A 20,246-nucleotide genomic window follows, 5' to 3' on the forward strand; every position below is an offset into this window, starting at 1 on the left:
ACACATAAAAATGTGGAAGACAATGAGGACGATAGTGGCAGATTTTAGGAAGACATAGTCAGAAGGGTGAGATGGCCAGACATGGTCAGTGAAATTAAAAAGCAGAGATGTGTGAAGTGATTAATTTTGATGGAAAGAGTGAGAGGCAATATAAACTAAATAGTACAATCTGAAATGGGGTGCAAGAAAAGAGAGCTGGAAGAGTCTGTACACAAATCATTGAAGTTATCAGGAAAAGTTGAGAACGCTGTTAAAAAGCAGGTAGGATCCTTGGCTTTATTAATAGAGGAATAGAGTAGAAAAGCAAGGAAGTTATACTGAAAATTTCTAAATCACTGGTTAGGCCCCAGCTGGAGTATTGTGTCCAATTCTGGACAATGCACTTTAGGAAGGATTTTAAGGTTGGACAGGCTGCAGAGGAGATTTACTAGAATGGGACCAGGGATGAGGGACTTCACTTAATGTGGAGAGGGTGGAGAAGTCTGTGAACAGTTTTAGTTTCTTTACCTAAGGAAGATTATACTTTGTTTTAATGGGGTGCAACAAAGATTCTCCAATTCTGGCCTCTTGAGCATCTCTTATTTTAATCGCTCCATCATTGGCAGCCTGGGCGCTAAGCTCAGGAATTCCTTCCCTAAACCTCTCTGCTTCTCTACCTCTCCTCCTTTAAGAAGCTCCTTAAAACCTACCTCTCTGATCAAGCTTTTGGCAGCCTGCCCTCATACTCCCTCCTGTGGCTGTGTCAAATTTGCTTTATAATGCTCCTGTGAAGCACTTTGGGACATTATTATGTTAAAAGCCCTATATAAATGTAAGTTCACTAGATTGATCTTGGATATGAGAGGACTGTCCTGCAAGGAAATATTAAATGGAATGGTCCTATGTTCTCAGGTGTTTAGAAGAATGAGGTGTAATCTCATTGAGATGTATAACATTTTTAGAGGGTGTGACAGGACAGGCACTGACAGACTGTTCCCGCAGGCTGGAGAGTCTAGAACACGGCACAGACTCAGGAAAAGGATTTGGCCATTGACGATTGAGATGAGGAATTCCTTCACTCAGAGGATTGTGAATCTTACCAAGGAAAGCTGTGGATGCTCAGTCAATCAGTAGATTCAAGACAGATCAATAAATTCTTGGAATCCAAGAGAATCAAGGGATATGGAGATTGGGTGGAAAAGTAGAATTGATGTAGAAGATCAGCCATGATAGTGAATAGAAGAGCAGTCTCGAGGGGCTGAACAGCCCACTCATATTTCTTATGTTAAGCTGAGGTTGTTCTCCTTAGAGCAGAGAATGTTATGGGGAGATTTATCAAGGTGTAGAAAATCATGGAGGGTTTTGATAGAGAAAATAAGGAGAAACTGTTTCCATTGGCAGGAGAGTCTAACCAGAGGGACACAGAGTTAAGGTGATTAGCAAAAGAACCATAGGCAATATTGGAAGATTGTTTTTTTTCCTCCGCAGTGAGTTGTGATGATCTGGAATGCGCTTTGTGAAAGGGCGGTGGTAGCAGATTCAACAGGAACTTTCAAAATGGAATTAGATAAATACTAGAAGGGGAGAAAATTGATGCGGGGGAAAACAGGGGAACAGTTTTCCCTCTAAGCTGCACCGGTGGACAGCAACCAGTAGTGTGGCATGTAGGGACCAAACAGGCTGCGCGCAAGCAATGTAAGATACATGGCTGTGCATTAATCTTAAAGGACCACGCAGTGCAACAAGTCAGCTATACACTGCACACATAAGTTAGAGGGAACGCTGAATAGAATGGCTCTACCACAAAGCAGGCACAGAAACAATGGACCAAATGGCTTCATTTCTATCATTCTGATTCTTAAATGCCTGCTGGATGCCTGGTGGGGTGGGGTTGTGATCTGATTGGGGGGAGGGGGGATCGTGACCCAGTTGGCGGGGGTGGGTGATCTGGAAGAGCCAGACTCTGTAGTTACAGTACTAATGAGGGTTTGTATGTGTGAATTGATTCTCCTGAATGAAGTCTCTCTTTTGTCACCCCCCACACTCAGGTTGTTTTCCTCCACCTCACTGCGTCCAATCTTCTTGATCAGCTTGTCGGTGCTGGCCATCGCATTCTTGGACCATTGGAAGAGCGAGCTGTTACCCTACATCATGGGTAAGCTGATCCTTACTCTGCACAAACTCAGTGCCTGATGTAAACCAACCTGCAGACCTCCTGAGTACCTTTCTTCATCCCCCCCAACCCACCCAAGAGCACCATCCCTCCCACAGAGCTCCTGATATACAGCCACCAGGAGACCCCTTCCTGGGCCACTCCCTGAGTTGATATTTGAAGCCGAGCTTCTGTCCCCTTGTTTCCAGGCCACTTGTCCCTGTGACGTCTGGCAGTGCCCCCACTCTAACATAGGAACTAGTGTTGGTGTATGCAGAGAGTGATAATGTTTTCCCTTTTCTCTTTGTAGTCCAGCGCCCCATGGATGAAGGCGAGAGGTAAGGTTTTAATCGATTGCACCTGCCTCAATCATTTCTTCACATTCATTGCGAGCAAACAAAACGTCTGAGTGTAGGAAAGAGAGGGGGGGTGCTATCTTGGCCTCTAGTACTGAGCCCCCCCACACTCATGGTAGGAAAGGTCCAAACTCCATTCCCAGATTATGTTGCATAGGCTTGTGTGACACTGAGGATTAGGATTGATATCATTAACCTTTGGTAAGCATCCAATAGGCTAGTGTGTGGAATGCAGGTGATAGAAGAGACGTTGATTCCCTCAGATTGGCGAGGCTGGGTTTGTTTCTTCACTGAGATTGACCCCCTCAGTGGTGTGAATGAATCTTTGTGTTGCTCAGTTTGACACAGGCCAGCCTGAAGAGCTGATTCCTGCTGCAGTAATTGCAAGCTGTCGGAGATGCCTGTGAGCAGGGCATTACAAATGGAACAGGCTCCACCCCACCACAAAGGCAACTGGGCAGATTTAAACCCACCCCATTCCATGTTTGCAGTGATCAGTTTAGGATAGTGTTCCCTTGTAGCTCTTGGTTTGAACACAGCCATTTGACATCGCTCTGATGTGACTGTCCTGGCCCTCCAAAGGGCCTCCAGGGTTACCAGGGTTCCTGCAGGCTACAGCTCCACAACCAAATAAACGTGTTCTGATGTTTTGAATGCCCTGAAATTTGGTCCTGAACCCTACACCAAGAAAGAAAATCCCAGGTTCTGTTACTGGTCCATGTTAGGTAGAAGTTTTACAGTTAGCCCTGGCATCATCAAGAATGTTTCTCCTTCAAGTGGTGCCTTTTTTTTCTAATTCATTCACGGGATGTGGGCTTCGCTGGCTGGGCCAGCATTTGTTACCCATCACTAGTTGCCCTTGAGAAGGTGGTGGTGAGCTGCCTTAAACCGCTGCAGTCCATGTGCTGTAGGTACACCCACAGTGCTGTTAGGAAGGGAGTTCCAGGATTTTGACCCAGCGACAGTGAAGGAACGGTGATATATTTCCAAGTCAGGATGGTGAGTGACTTGGAAGGGAGCTTCCAGGTGATGGTGTTCCCCTCTATCTGCTGCCCTTGTCCATCTAGATGGTAGTGATCATGGGTTTGGAAGATGCTGCCGAAGGAGCCTTGGTGAATTCCTGCAGTGCATCTTGTAGATGGTAAACACACTGCTGCCACTGTGTGTCGGTGGTGGAGGGACTGAACGTTTGTGGATGTGGTGCCAATCAAACGGGCTGCTTTGTCCTGGACAGTGTCAAGCTTCTTGAGTGTTGTTGGAGCTGCACTCATCAGGCAAGTGGAGAGTATTCCATCACACTCCTGACTTGTGCTTTGTAGATAGTGGACATGCTCTGGGGAGTCAGGAGGTGAGTTAATCGTTGCATGATTCCTAGCCTCTGACCTACTCTTGTAGCCACAGTATTTATATGGCTAGTCCAGTTCAGTTACTGGCTAATGGTAGCCCCCAGGATGTTGATAGTGGGAGATTCAGTGATGGTAATGCCCTTGAACATCAAGGGGCGATGGTTGGATTCTTTCTTGTTGGAGATGGTCATTGCCTGACACTTTGTGTGGCATGAATGTTATTTGCCACTTGTCAGCCCAAACCTGGATATTGTCCAGGTCTTGCTGCATTTGCACATGGACTACTTCAATATTTGAGGAGTCACGAATGGTGCAGAACATTGTGCAATCATCAGCAAACATCCCTGAGATTCAATAGACTCTGGAACAGTTCCTACAGATCGGAGGGTAGCTAATGTAACCCCGCTATTTAAAAAGGGAGGCAGAGAGAAAACGGAATTATAGACCAGTCAGCCTGACATAGGTAGTGGGGAAAATTCTAGAGTCCATTATAAAAGATTTAATAGCTGAGAACTTGGAAAACAGTGGCAGAATCAGACAGAGTCAGCATGGATTTACGAAGGGAAATCATGCTTGACAAATCTACTGGAATTTTTCGAGAATGTAACTTAGTAGAGTTGATGTGGGGGAGCCAGTGGATGTGGTTTATTTGGACTTTCAGAAGGCTTTCAACAAAGTCCCACATAAGAGATTGGCGTGTAAAATTAAAGCACTTGGGATTGGGGGTAATGTATTGAAATGGATAGAAAACTGGTTGGCAGACAGGAAAGAAAGAGTAGGAATAAAGGGGTCTTTTTCCGAATGTCAGGCAGTGACTAGTGAGGTACCGCAGGGATCGGTGCTGGGACCCCAGTTATTCACAATATAAATGATTTAGATGAGGGAATTAAATGTAATATCTACAAATTTGCAGATGACACAAAGCTGGGTGGGAGGGTGAGCTGTGAGGAGGATACAGAGATGCTTGAGTGTGATTTGGACGAGCTGAGTGAGTGGGCAAATGCATGGCAGATGCAGTATAATGTGGATAAATGTGAGGTTATCCATTTTGGTAGCAAAAACAGGAAGGCAGATTATTATCTGAATGGCTATAAATTGAGAGAGGGGAATGTGCAACGAGACCTGGGTGTCCTTGTACACCAGTCGCTGAAGGTAAGCATGCAGGTGCAGCAGGCGGTAAAGAAGGCAAATGGTATGATGGCCTTCATAGCCAGAGGATTCGAGTACAGGAACAGGGATGTCTTGCTGCAATTGTACAGGGCCTTGGTGAGACCACACCTGGAATATTGTGTGCAATTTTGGTCTCCTTATCTGAGGAAGGATGTAATTGCTATAGAGGGAGTGCAGTGAAGGTTTACCCGACTGATTCCTGGGATGGTGGGACTGACATGTGAGGAGAGATTGAGTCAGTTAGGATTATATTTGCTGGAGTTCAGAAGAATGAGGGGGGATCTCATAGAAACCTATAAAATTCTAACAGGACTAGACAGGGTAGATGCAGGAAGGATGTTCCCGATGGTGGGGGAGTCCAGAACCAGGGTCACAGTCTGAGGATACGGGGTAGACCATTTTGGACTGAGATGAGGAGCAGTTTCATCACCCAGAGAGTAGTGAGCCTGTGGAATTCGTTGCCACAAAGTAGTTGAGACCAACACATTGTATGTTTTCAAGAAGGAGTTAGATATAGCTCTTGAGGCAAAAGGGATCAAAGGGTATGGGGAAAAATCAGGAGCAGGCTATTGAGTTGGATGATAATGAATGGCGGAGCAGGCTTGAAGGGCCGAATGGCCGACTCCTAGTTTCTATATTTCTTCTGACCTTATGATGGAAGGAAGGTCATTGAGGCAGCTGAAGATGGTTGGGCTGAGCACACTACCCTGAGGAATTCCTGCAGTGATGCCCTGCGCGTGAGATGACTGACCTCCCACAACCATATTCCTTTCTTCTAGGTGTGACTCCACCAGTGGAGAGTTTTCCCCCTGATTCCCATTGACTCTAGTTTTGCTCGGGCTCCTTGATGCCACACTGCCTTGATGTCAAGGGCAGTCACTCTCACCTCACCTCGGGGGTTCAGCTCTTTTGTCCACCTTCGAACCAAGGCTGTAATGAGGGCAGAAGCTGAGTGGCCCTGGTGGAACCCAAATTGAGCGTCAGTGAGTAGGTTATTGCTAAACAAGTGCTGCTTGATAGCACTGTTGATGACCCCTTCCATTACTTTACTGATGATGGAGAGTAGACTAATGGGGCGGTAATTGGCCGGGTTGGATTTGTCCTGCTTTTTGTATACAGGACATACCTGGGCAATTTTCCACATAGCTGGGTAGATGCCAGTGTTGTAGCTGTACTGGAACAGCTTGGCTCGGGGTGCGGCAAGTTCTGGAGCACAAGTCTTCAATACTATCACCGGAATATTGTCAGGGCCCATATCCTTTGCAGTATCCAGTGCCTTCAGCCGTTTCTTGATATCATGTGAAGTGAATTGAATTGGCTGAAGACTGGCACCTGTGATGCTGGGGCGGAGGCGGCCGAGATGTTTCATCCACTCAGCCTTATCTTGTGCACTGCTGGGCTGGGTTCCTCCATCATTGAGAATGGGGATATTTGTGGAGCTGTCTCCTCCAGTGAGTTGTTTAATTGTCCACCACCATTCACAACTGGATGTGGCAGGACTGCAGAGCTTAGATCTGATCCGTTAGTTGTGGGATCGCTTAGCCCTGTCTATCACTTGCTGCTTATGCTGTTTGGCATGCAAGTAGTCCTGTTGTACCTTCACCAGTTTGACACCTCATTTTTAGGTGTGCTTGGTGCTGCTCCTGGTGTGCCCTCTTGCACTCTTCATTGAACCAGGTTTGATCCCCTGGTCTGGTGGTAATGGTAGAGTGGGGGATATGCCAGGCCATGAGGTTACAGATTGTGGTGGAGTACAATTCTGCTGCTGCTGATGGCCCACAGCGCCTCATGGATGCCCAGTCTTGAGTTGCTAGATCTGTTCAAAATCTATCCTATTTAGCACAGTGGTAGTGCCACACAACACGATGGAGGGTATCCTCAATGTGAAGGCGTGACTTTGTCTCCACAAAGACGGTAGGAGTGATCACCGCACAGATACTGTCGTGGACAGATGTATCTGCATCAGGCAGGTTGGTGAGGTCAGCTTCTTGCCCTCTTGTTTATTCCCTCACCACCTGCCGCAGACCCAGTCTAGTGGCTATGTCCTCTAGGGCTCGGCCAGCTCAGTCAGTAATGGTGCTACCGAGCCACTCTTGGTGATGGACATTGAAGTCCTCCACCCAGAGTGCCGGGAGTCAGTGTGGGTGATTTCCTGTATCTGTTATTTTATTCTTTCATGGGATGTGGACTTTGCTGGCTTGGCCAGCATTTATTTCCCATCCTGGTGGTGAGCTGCCTTCTTGGAACCGCTGCAGTCCAAGTGGTGTAGGCACGGCTATAGCACTTTTAAGGAGGGAGTTCCAGGATTTTGACCCAGCGACAGTGAAGGAACGGTGAGACATTTCCAAGTCAGGATGGCGAGTGACTTGGAGGGGAACTTCCAGGTGGTGGTGTTGCCATTTATCTGCTGCCCTTGTCCTTCTCCAATAATTCTCCAATAGATCCAACAGAGGGTGCTGGTGAGAAGTGACTGAAGCATTCTGGGAGAAGTCATCGCAGCCACCGTGACTCAGGAGGGAAACGAGGAGAAGGACTCTTGCACTCAACAGGAGGAAGGGCATCCAACAGAGGGTGCTGGTGAGAAGTGACTGAAGCATTCTGGGAAAAATCATCGCAGCCACCGCAACTCAGGAGGGAATCGAGGAGGACCCACTGTCAAAGAACGGAAATAGCCCCAAACATTACATTGCTGTAGTGTTTCCATCCCTCCCTCCTCCTCAAACCTAAAATAAGAGAGAGAGGAAGAGGCAGTGCCTTCAGGAGTGCACCAGACCTACGAGGGACACTCTTCTGAAAGTGGATTTTAAAGAAAAAGCAGCTGATTGGTGAGTAATCCTGGGAGCAGACTCGGAGGGAGGGCACTGGAGCAGTGAGTATAAATCTAGCTTACCTCGGGGATTCGCGGCCTTGTCTCCAGGGAGCAGACTCGGGGGGAGGAGCACCGGAGCGGTGAGTATAGATTTACCTTACCTCAGGCTGGGCAGGTGATGTGCTGTAGCTGTATGATGTGGGAGCTGGCAGATCCCATTACATGCCGCAGTGACCACATCTGCAGCAAGTGTTGGTTGCTGGAGGAACTCCGGCTCAGAATTGATGAGCTGGAGTCCAAGCTCCGGTCACTGCGGCACATCCGGGAGGGGGAGAGTTACCTGGATGCTTTGTATCAGGAAGCAGTCACACCCAGTAGATTAAGTATCTCAAGTCCGGTCAGTGGTCAGGGTGTGACTGCAAGTGAGGCAGGTAGAGGGATCCTGTGTTCAGGAACAGAGGAGCCTCAGCTCTTGACCTTGTCCAACAGGTACGAGGTACTTGCTCCCTGTGTGGATGAGGAACAGGGCTGTAGGGAGGATGAGCCAGCTGACCACGGCACTATGGCACAGGAGGCCATTCAAGAGGGGGGAGCAAAAAGACAAGTGGTAGTTGTAGAGGATTCTATAATTAGGGGAATTGATAGCTTCCTTTGTAACCAGGATCGAGAGTCCCGCATGGTATGTTGCCTGCCCGCTGCCAGGGTGAGGGACATCTCTGACCGGCTTGAAAGGATATTTGAGAGGGAGGGGGAGGATCCAGTTGTTGTGGTCCACGTCGGGACAAATAACATAGGTAAGACTAGGAAAGAGGACCTGTTTGGGGATTATCAGAAACTAGGAACTAAATTAAAGAACAGGTCCTCAAGGGTTATAATCTCCGGATTACTACCCGAGCCACGTGCAAATTGGCATAGGGATGCGAGAATAAGGGAAGTAAACACGTGGCTAAAGGAGTGGTGCGGGAAAGAGGGGTTCCATTTCGTGGGGCACTGGCATCAGTATTGGAACAGGAGGGATCTGTACTGTTTGGATGGTCTCCACCTGAACCGATCTGGGACCAATGTTCTAGTGAAAAGGGTGGTCAACAGGCCTTTAAACTAGAAAGTGGGGGGGAGGGAAGGGTAAAACTCCAAGAAGCATGACTAATGGGAAACAAAGCAGCAGGTTAGCGTGTGGGGGGTTGGATTCAACTTCATGGAAAATTATGAAAAAACTGAAAAGAAAGGAGAGCCCAGGAGAGGCTATTAAATTCTCCAGAACACAAAATAGGACAGAGTGTTTGGAAAGGGCTAGGAATCTAACTTCAAGCCCATCAGATAAAGGGATGACAATGAGAAAGGGGATGGGAAATATAGGACTGAAGGTGTTGTATCTGAATGCACGCAGTATACGAAATAAGGTAAATGAGCTTGTGGCGCAGATTGAAATTGGCAGGTATGATGTGGTGGGCATTACGAAGTCAAGGAATGTCTACGAGATGGCTTTTTGGAGTAGCTTGTGGTGGAGCCCATTAGGGAACAGGCAATTCTAGATTTAGAGATGTGTAATGAGGCAGATTTGATAAGGGAGCTTAAGGTGAAGGAACCGTTAGGAGGAAGTGACCATAATATGATAGAATTTACCCTGCAATTTGAGAGGAAAAAGCTGGAATCAGATGTAACGGTGTTACAGTTGAATAAAGGCAACTACAGAGGCATGAGGGAGGAGCTGGCCAGAATTGACTGGGAGAAGAGCCTAGCAGGAAAGACAGTGGAACAGCAATGGCAGGAGTTTCTGGGAGTAATTTGGGAGACACAGAAAAAATTCATCCCTAGGAAGAAGAAGCATACTAAAGGGAGGATGAGGCAACCATGGCTGACAAGGGAAGTCAGGGACAGCATAAAAGCTAAAGAGAAAGCATACGATGCGGCGAAGAGCAGTGGGAAACTAGGTGATTGGAAAACCTACAAAGACCAACAGAGGACAACTGAAAAAGAAATAAGGAGGGAGAAGATTAAATATGGGGGTAAACTAGCCAGTAATATAAAAGAAGATTGCAAGAGTTTTTTTAGATATATAAAGGGTAAGAGAGAGGCAAAAGTGGACATTGGGCCGCTAGAAAATGACGCTGGAGAAGTAGTAGTGGGGAACAAAGAAATGACAGAGGAACTGAATTGTTACTTTGCGTCAGTCTTCACAGTGGAAGACATGAGTGACATCCCCAAAGTTCAAGAGAGTCGGGGGGCAGAGGTGAGTATGGTGGCCATTACCAAGGAGAAGGTGCTAGGAAAACAAAGGTCTGAAGGTGGATAAATCACCTGGACCAGATGGATTACACCCCAGAGTTCTGAAGGAGGTAGCTGAAGAAATAGTGGAGGTGTTAGTGGTGATCTTTCAGGAATCACTGGAGTCAGGGAGGGTCCCAGAGGACTGGAAAATCGCTAATGTAACCCCCCTGTTTAAGAAGGGAGTGAGGCAAAAGACGGGAAATTACAGGCCGATTAGCCTGACCTCGGTCGTTGGTAAGATTCTAGAGTCCATTATTAAGGATGAGATTTCAGAATACTTGGAAGTGCATGGTAAAATCGGGCAAAGTCAGCATGGTTTCATCAAGGGGAGGTCATGCCTGACAAATCTGTTAGAATTCTTTGAGGAGGTAACGAGTAGGTTAGACAAAGGAGAGCCAATGGATGTTATCTACTTGGTCTTCCAGAAGGCCTTTGACAAGGTGCTGCACGGGAGGCTGTTCAGTAAGATAAGAGCCCATGGTGATAGAGGCAAGATATTAGCTTGGATAGAAGATTGGCTGTCTGGCAGGAGGCAGAGTGTGGGGATAATGGGGTCCTTCTCAGGATGGTGGCTGGTGACTAGTGGAGTTCTGCAGGGGTCAGTGTTGGGACCACAACTTTTCACTTTATACATTAATGATCTAGATGAAGGAACTGAGGGCATCCTGGCGAAGTTTGCAGATGATACAAAGATAGTTGGAGGGACAGGTAGTATTGAGGAGGCGGGGAGGCTGCAGAAGGATTTGGACAGGTTAAGAGAATGGGCAAAGAAGTGGCAGATGGAATACAACGTGGGGAAGTGTGAGGTCGTGCACTTTGGTAGGAAGAATAGAGGCATGGACTATTTTCTAAATGGGGAGAGAATTCAGAAATCTGGAGTGCAAAGGGACTTGGGAGTCCTAGTCCAGGATTCTCTTAAGGTTAACTTGCAGGTTGAGTTGGTAGTTAGGAAGGCAAATGCAATGTTGGCATTTATTTTGAGAGGACTAGAATATAAAAGCAGGGATGTGCTGCTGAGGTTTTATAAGGCTCTGGTCAGACCACATTTAGAATATTGTGAGCAATTTTGGGCCCCGTATCTCAGGAAGGATGTGCTGGCCCTGGAGAGGGTCCAGAGGAGGTTCACGAGAACGATCCCAGGAATGAAAGGCTTAACATATGAGGAACGTTTGAGGACTCTGGGTCTATACTCGATGGAGTTTAGAAGGATGAGGGGGGATCTGATTGAAATTTACAGAATACTGAAAGGCCTGGATAGAGTGGACGTGGGGAAGATGTTTCCATTAGTAGGAGAGACTAGGACCCGAGGGCACAGCCTCAGAGTAAAGGGAAGACCTTTTAGAACAGAGATGAGGAGAAACTTCTTTAGCCAGAGAGTGGTGAATGTATGGAATTCATTGCCACAGAAGGCTGTGGAGGCCAGGTCATTGAGTGTATTTAAGACCGAGATAGATAGGTTCTTGATTGGTAAGGGGATCAAAGGTTACGGGGAGAAGGCGGGAGAATGTGGTTGAGAAACTTATCAGCCATGATTGAATGGCGGAGCAGACTCGATGGGCCGATTGGCCTAATTTCTGCTCCTGTCTTATGGTCTTATTTTGCCTCTGTTTTCACAGTGGAGGACACTAGTACCACCCCAATAGTAACAGGTAGTGAAGAGGGTATAGGGAAGGAGGAACGTAGAACAATCATGATCACTAGAGAAAAAGTACTGAACAAACTATTGGAATTAAAGGGTGACAAGTCCCCAGGACCTGATGGCCTACATCCCAGGGTCTTAAAGGAAGTGGCAGTGGAGATAGTGGATGCATTGGCTATAATGTTCCAAAATTCCCTGGATTCTGGAAAGGTTCAAGTGGATTGGAAAAATGCTAATATAACGCTCTTATTCAAATAAGGCGGGGGGAGGCAGAAAGTAGGAAACTATAGACCAGTTAGTTTAACGTCTGCCATTGGGAAATTGTTGGAATCCATTATTAAGGAAGTAGTAATGGGGCATTTGGAAAGTCAAAATGCAATCCATCAGAGTCGGCATGGTTTTATGAAGAGTAAATAGTGTTTGACTAATTTGCTAGATTTCTTTGAAGATGTGACAAGCAAAGTGGATAATGGGGATCCTGCAGATGTAGGATATTTGGACTTTCAGAAGGTCTTTGATAAGGTGCCGCACAAAATATTAATGCACGGAGTTAGGGGTAATATATTAGCTTGGATAGAGGATTGGCTAATCAACAGAAAGCAGAGAGTCGGGATAAATGGGTCTTTTTCTGGATGGCAAGCTGTAACTAGTGGGGTGCCACAAAGTTCAGTCCTTGGGCCCCAACTGTTTACAATCTATATTAATGACTTGGATTCAGGGATAGAAGGTACTATAACTAAATTTGCAGATGACACTTTCCCACATATTTTGGTAAGTTGCAATGAAGAAATAAGAAATTTACAAATGGATATGAACAGGTTATGTGAATGGGCCAAAATTTGGCAGATGGAGTTTAACGTGGATAAGTGTGAGGTTATCCATTTTGGTCGGAAGAATAAAAAGGCGACTTATTATTTAAATGGAGAGAAATTTCAGAATGCTTCAGTGCAGATGGATCTGGGTGTCCTCGTGCATGAATCGCGGAAAGCTAGTATACAGGTACAGCAGGTAATAAGGAAGGCAAATGGAATTTTGGCATTTATTACTAAAGGAATAGAGTACAAAAATAGGGAAGTGTTGTTGCTACTGTACAAGGCATTGGTGAGACCGCACCTGGAGTACTGTGCACAGTTTTGGTCCCCTTACTTGAGGAAGGATGTAGTTGCATTGGAGGTGGTTCAGAGGAGGTTCACTAGATTGATTCCAGAGATGTGGGGCTTGTCTTATGACGAGAAATTGAGCAGTTTAGGCCTATACTCGCTAGAGTTTAGAAGAATGAGAGATCTAATTGAGGTATATAAGATGCTAAAGGGGATAGACAAAGGAGACATTGAGCGGATGTTTCCCCTTGTGGGGCATTCTAGAATGAGAGGCCATAGTTTTAGGCTAAGGGGTGGTAGATTTAAATCAGAGATGAGGAGGAATAACTTTTCTCAAACGGTCATGAATCTGTGGAATTCACTACCTCAGAGTGCAGTGGATGCCGGGACGCTGAATAAATTTAAGGAGGAGATAGACAGATTTTTAATTAGTAACGGGCTGAAAGGTTATGGAGAGAGGGTGGGAAATTGGAGTTGAGGCCGAAATGAAATCAGCCTCAGCCATGATAGTGTTGAATGGCGGGGCAGGCTCGAGGGGCTGAATTGCCCTCTCCTGCTACTAGTTCTTATGTTATATTCTCGATGGTAGTGGTCGTGGGTTTGGAAGGTGCTGTCAAAGGAGCCTTGGTAAATTCAAGCAGTGCATGTTATAGATGGTACACACTGCTGCTACTGTGCGTCGGTGGTGGAGGGAGTGAATGTTTGTGGATGTGGTGCCAGTCAAGTGGGCTGTTTTGTCCTGGATGGAATCAAGCTTCTTGAGTGCTGTGCGAGCTGCAGTCATCCAGGCAAGTGGGGAGTATTGCATCACACTCCTGACTTGTGCCTTGTAGATGGGGGGCAGGCTTTGGGGGGGCTCAGGAGGTGGGTTACTCATCTCACGGTTCCTAGCCTCTGTCCTGATCTTGTAGCCACGGTATTTATATGGCTAGTCCAGTTCAGTTACTGGCCAATGGTAGCCCCCAGGATGTTGATAGTGGGAGATTCAGTGATGGTAATGCCCTTGAACATCAAGGGGCGATGGTTGGATTCTTTCTTGTTGGAGATGGTCATTGCCTGACACTTTGTGTGGCATGAATGTTATTTGCCATTTGTTAGCCCAAACCTGGATATTGTCCAGGTCTTGCTGCATTTGCACATGGACTACTTCAATATTTGAGGAGTCGCGAATGGTGCAGAACATTGTGCAATCATCAGCGAATATCCCCACTGACCTTACGATGGAAGGAAGCAGCTGAAGATGGTTGGGCCAAGAACACAACCCTGAGGAACTCCTACAGTGAAGTCCTGGAGCTAAGATGGACAATGTGTCCTTGATGTAAAGGTGGAACTTCATCTCCAGAACAACTGTGCAGTGGTCACTCCTACCGGTACTGTCATGGACGGATGCATGTGTGGCAGGCAGGTTGGTGAGGATGAGGTCAAGTATGTTTTTCCCTTTTGTTGGTTCCCTCACCACCTGTCACAGACCCAGTCTAGCAGCTATGTCATTTAGTGCTCAGTCAGTAGTGCTACCGAGCCACTCTTGGTGGTGGACATTGAAGTCCCCCATGCAGAATACATGCTGTGCCCTTGCCACCCTCTGCTTCCTCCAAGTGGTGTTCAACATGGAGGAAGCACTGATTCATCAGCTGAGGGAGGGCGGTATGTGGCAATCAGCAGGAGGTTTCTTTGCCCATGACAACCCCCCAGGACAACTCCCGCCAAACTTTATACCATTGTGCTGCCACCTCTCCTGCCAGTGGGACAGGACATACCCCAGGATGGTGATGGCTCTCCCAATTTGAGACCCAGGAGGATTTGCGGTGCCTAGGTCAATGTCCGGTGGTCCGTTCCTTTTTAGTGACTTTGCAGCGGTTTATTACAACTGAATGGCTTGCTAGGCCATTTCAGAGGACATTTAACAGTCAACCATATTGCTGCGGGTCTGGAATCAGATGTAGGCCAGGTAAGGACAACAGATTTCCTTCCATAAAGGACATTAGTGAACCAGATGGGTTTTTACAACAGTGGTTCCATGGTCATCATTAGACTTTTAATTCCAGATTTTTATTGAATTCAAATTCCACCATCTGCCATGGTGGGATTTGAACATGGGTCCCTGGATCACTGGTCCAGCGACAAAACCACTACGTAATAACTTCCCCCATTATTAGAGTTCCTTGAGGATCTAACAGGAAGAGTGGATAAAGGAGAACTGGTAGATGTTGTGTACTTTGATTTCCAAAAGGCATTTGACAAGGTGCCACATCAATGGTTACCATGCAAAATAAGAGTTTATGGTGTAGGGGGTAACATATTAGCATGGATTGGTTAGCTAACAGGAAGCAGGGCTAAATGGGTCTTTTTTGGGTTGGCAAGATGTGACCAGTCGAGTGCCACAGGGATCAGTGCTGGGGCCTCAACTATTTACAACCTATCTCTGATTTGGATGAAGGGATCAGATGTATGGTTGCTAAATTTGCTGATGATACAATGACAGATAGGAAAGTAAGTTGTGAAGAGGACATAAGGAGTCTGCAAAGGGATATAGACAGATTAAGCGAGTGGGCAAAAATTTGGCAGATGTGGGAAAATATGAACTTGTCCACTTTGGCAGGAAGAATAGAAGAGCAGTATACTGTTTAAATAGAGGGAGATTGCAGAACTTGGTGGTACAAAGGGACCTGGGTGTCCTGGTACATAAATCGTGAAGTTGGTATGCAGTCTATGTCCAAATGCAGCAAGGCCTGGACAATATCTGGGCTTGGGCTGACAAGTGGCAGTAACATTTGCACCACACAAGTGCCAGGCAATGACCATCTCCAACAAGGGAGAATCTAACCATCACCCCTTGACGTTCAATGGTATTACCATTGCTGAATCCCCCACTATCAACTTCCTGGAGGTTACCATTGACCAGAAACTGAACTGGACTAGCCATATAAATACTATGGCTGCAAGAGCAGGTCAGAGGTTACAAATCCTGCGATGCGTATCTTGCCTCCTGACTCCCCAAAGCCTGTCCACTATCTACAAGGCACAAGTCAGGAGTGTGATGGAATACTCTCCACTTGCCTGGATGAGTGCAGCTCCCACAACTCTCAAAAGACTCAACACCATCCAGGACAAAGCAGTCGCTTGATTGGCACCCCATCCACAAACATTCACTCCCTCCACCACCAAAACACAGTGGCAGCAGTGTGTACCATCTTCAAGATGCACTGCAGGAATTCACCAAGGCTCCTTAGAAAGCACCTTCCAATCTAGAGGGACAAAGGCAGCAGATAGATGGGAACACCACCACTTGGAAGTTCCCCTCCAAGTCACTCACCATCCTGACTTGGAAATATATCATAATTCCTTCACTGTCGCTGGGTCAAAATCCTGGAACGCCCTCCCTAACAGCACTGTGGGTGTACCTACACCAATGGACTGCAGTGGTTCAAGAAGGCAGCTCAGCACCATCTTCAAGGTAATTAAGGATGGGCAATAAATGTTGACCTAGCCAGTGATGCCACATCCCATGAATGAATTTTTTTTTAAATTAGGAAGGCATATGGAATGTTATCATTTACCGCAAAGAGAATAGAGTATAAGAGGAGGGAAGTTTTGCTACAGTTGTACAGGGTTTTGGTGAGACCTCATCAGGATTATTATGTACAGTTTTGGTCTCATTACTTAGGGCATAATTGCATTAGAAGCATTTCAGAGAAGGTTCACTCAATTGATGGTGGGGTCATCTTGTGAGGAAAGGCTGGCCCTGCATCCACTGGAGTTTAGAAGAATGAGAGATGATCTTATTGAAACATGTAGGCTTCTTGACAGGGTGGCTGCTGAGAGGCTGTTTTTCCTTGTGGGGGAAGTCTCGAGCTAGAGGGCACAGTTTAAAAATATGGGATCTCCTATTTAAGACCGAGATGAGAATTTTTTTCTGAGGGCCGTTACTCTGGAGTTCTTTTCCTCAGAGAGCAATGGAGGTAGGGTCTTTGAATATTTTTAAGCCTGAGTTAGATCAATTCTTGATTGATAAGGGAGTCGAAGGGTATGGGGTAGGCAGGAAGGTAGAGGTGAAAGTAGAGGCCACAATCAGATCAGCCACAACCTTGTATGACAGAGCAGGCTTGAGGGGCCAAATGGCTTACTCCTCCTCCTAATTTGTATGTTTGTATATAATGTCACTTGTCCTCTGTATGCAGCGATGGAAACTCCACAAGGCCTCGTCTCCTCAAACTGCCAGAGCTTTGCCACTATCTTGCTGAGAGCTGCGTGGCCTTTAACCTCTATCTAAAGGAAGTGCTGGAGTACAAGAGGCAGAACCCAGGCAAGGTAGGTCATGGGTGGGAAATGGGAGGCATGTGGTGCCAAGTGGGATGGGGGTTGGGGATGGACGCTGAGTGGCACATGGAGTTGAGTTTACTGTCTGTTCACTATCTGTGCTGAGGGTTTATTTGAGGTCAGGGGCCGTTAAGGGTCTGCCAGCAAATATTTGAGGGGCGGAATTCCTTTAACAGAGACTGAATCTTGCATGCTCCTCACTTTCTCTCAGTTCTGTCTGAAGATGTGTCTTGGGTGCTCAGCGTTGGCTGCGATTGGACATTATATCCCAGGAATCATGATATCCTACATCTTCAGTGAGTATATTCCTCCCAGAGAATAGCAATGTTAATTTATTCTGAAGCAAGATGGTGAATTAAGAAACCAGGTGCCAATCTTTCACTTAGTTCTCGGTTAATTTACAGAATGCAACATTACAAATGTCTGCGTCCTCCCTAACCAACTCTTTGATTAAGTACCGTGAGCACATAGGGACAATGTGCTCCACCTGTATATCCCTAACCTTAATACAATTAACATACTATTAACAGATTTCCCCTCTTTTAAATCAAAACATAACACACACATTATTTTAAAACAAATCAAAGATAAGGGAGAGAAAAAATGACTTTTTTCCATATTATGTACACCACATCGCATCAGAATACAATCTTACAAATGAACATATGAATTAGGAGCAGGAGTAGACCAATTTAGCCCTGCAAGTCTGCTCTGCCATTTGAAAAGATCACGACTGATCTGATTGTGACCTCTCCTTTCCTGTCTACCTCCATATCCTTTGACTCCCTTGTCAGTCAAGAATCTGTATATCTCAGCTTTAAAAATACTCAATGACCCAGCTTCCACTGCTGCCTGGGAATGAGAATCCCACAGATTAATGACCCTCAGAAAAAATATTTCTCCTCCCCATCTTAAATAGGAGATTCCTTATTTTTAAGCTATGTCCCTCAGTTCTAGTCTCCCACAAGGGAAAGCATCCTTTTAGCTTCCACCCTGTCAAACCCCCTCAGGGTTTTGTATGTCTCAATAAGATCACCTGTCATTCTTCTAAACTCCAATAGGTACAAGCCCAACCTTTCATATGACAATCGCTTCATCCCAGGAATCAGTCAAGTGAACATTCTCTGTACTGCTTCCAATGCAATTTGTTACGACCGGTCCCGGATAAGGTCCCCAGTTTGTTAAACTCCCGTACGAGATCCCCATTTTGTTCAGTAACCTTTGATGCAGCAACTTGTCATGTGCTTCTGGAAATCCAAGTACACCACATCTACAGGTTCCCCATTATTCAAAAAGGGAAGGAGACAAAGTGGGAAACTACAGGCCAGTTAGCTCAACATCTGTCATAGGGAAAATGTTAGCTATTATTAAAGAAGTTATAGCAGGGCACATGGATAAGCTCAAGGTCATCAGGCAGAGTCACTATGGTTTTGTGAAAGGGAAATCATGTTTAACCAACTTATTGGAGTTCTTTGAGGAAGTAACGTGCTGTGGATAAAGGAGAAGCGGTGGATATACTGTACTTAAATTTCCAGAAGGCATTTGATAAAGGGCCACATCAAAGATTATTGCAGAAAATAAAAGCTCATGGTATCGGGGGTAATGTTGGCATGGATAGAAGATTGGCTGGCCAACAGGAAGCAAAGTGTAGGCATAAATGGGCCTTTTTCAGGTTGGCAAAATGTAATGGGTGGCATGCCCCAGGGAGCATTGCTGTTTACAATTTATATAAATGACTTGGATGAAGGGATTTTTGCCAAATTTGCTGATGACGCAAAGGTAGGAAAGTAAGTTGTGAAGAGGACATAGGGAGGCTACAAACAGATAGATAGGTTAAGTGAGTGGGAAAAGATCTGGCAGATGGAGTTTAATGTGGGAAAATGTGAAATTGTCCATTTTGGCTGGAAGAATAAAAGAGAAGCATATTATCTAAATGATGAGAGATTGCAGAGCTCTGAGGTGCAGAGGGATCTGGGTGTCCTAGTGCATGAATCACGAAAGGCTAGTATGCAAGTACAGCAAGTAATTAGGAAAGTTAATATAATGTTATCATTTATTGCAAGGGGAATTGAATACAAAAGTAGGGAGGTTAAGCATCAGTTGTACAGGGCGTTGGTGAGACCACATCTGGAGTACTACGTACCGTTTTGGTCTCCTTATTTAAGGAAGGATGTAAATGTGTTGGAAGCAGTTCAGCGAAGGTTTAACAGACTAATACCTGGCATGGGCTGGTTGTCTTATGAGGAAAGGTTGAACAGGCTAGGCTTGGATTCACTTGAGTTTAGAAGAAAAAAGAACAAAGGAAAGTACAGCGCAGGAACAGGCCCTTCGGCCCTCCAAGCCTGCGCCGATCATATTGCCTGTCAAACTAAACATTTTGCACTTCTGGGGTCCGTATCCTTCTATTCCCATCCTATTCATGTATTTGTCAAGCTGCCTCTTAAACACCACTATCATACCTGCTTCCACCACCTCCTCTGGCAGCGAATTCCAGACACTCACTACCCTCTGCGTAAAAAAACTTGCCCCGCACATCTCCTCTAAAGTTTTCTCCCCTCACCTTAAATCTATGTCCCCTAGTAATTGACTCTTCCACCCTGGGAAAAAGCTTCTGACTATCTACTCTGTCCATGCCACTCATAATTTTGTAAACTTCTATCAAGTTGCCCCTCAATCCCCATCGCTCTAGTGAGAACAACCTGAGTTTCTCTAACCTCTCCTCATAGCTAATAACCTCCAGACCAGGCAGCATCCTGGTAAACCTCCTCTGCACCCTCTCCAACTCCTCCATATCCTTCTGGTAATGTGGCGACCAGAATTGCACGCAATATTCCAAGTGTGGCCTAACCAAGGTTCTATACAGCTGCAGCATGACTTCCCAGCTTTTATACTCAATACCCCTGCCGATGAAGGCAAGCATGCCATATGCCTTCCTGACTACCTTAACCACCTGCGTTGCCACTTTCAGTGACCTGTGGGCCTGTACACCCAGATCCCTCTGCCCGTCGATGCACTTAAGGGTTCTGCCATTTACTGTATAATTCCTACCTGTATTAGACCATCCAAAATGCATTGCCTCGCATTTGTCCAGATTAAACTCCATCTGCCAT

General features: G+C 46.1%; 1 protein-coding gene across 2 annotated transcripts in view; it reads left to right on the top strand.

The window, feature by feature from the left end:
* retreg2 (reticulophagy regulator family member 2) overlaps positions 1 to 20,246 on the top strand; it is a 65,996-nt gene that overhangs the window by 1,896 nt on the left and 43,854 nt on the right. The window contains exons 2-5 of one of the 2 annotated variants that reach the window (XM_078552770.1): positions 2,028 to 2,134; positions 2,442 to 2,469; positions 16,998 to 17,127; positions 17,348 to 17,432. In XM_078552770.1, the coding sequence (XP_078408896.1) occupies positions 2,028 to 2,134; positions 2,442 to 2,469; positions 16,998 to 17,127; positions 17,348 to 17,432 (350 nt within the window). The remainder of the gene's footprint in view (positions 1 to 2,027; positions 2,135 to 2,441; positions 2,470 to 16,997; positions 17,128 to 17,347; positions 17,433 to 20,246) is intronic. The other variant, XM_078552769.1, reaches the window with a different exon arrangement.

This window comes from Cetorhinus maximus, chromosome 11 (assembly GCF_964194155.1).
Source record: "Cetorhinus maximus chromosome 11, sCetMax3.hap1.1, whole genome shotgun sequence".
NCBI classification, from domain to species: Eukaryota; Metazoa; Chordata; class Chondrichthyes; order Lamniformes; family Cetorhinidae; genus Cetorhinus; species Cetorhinus maximus.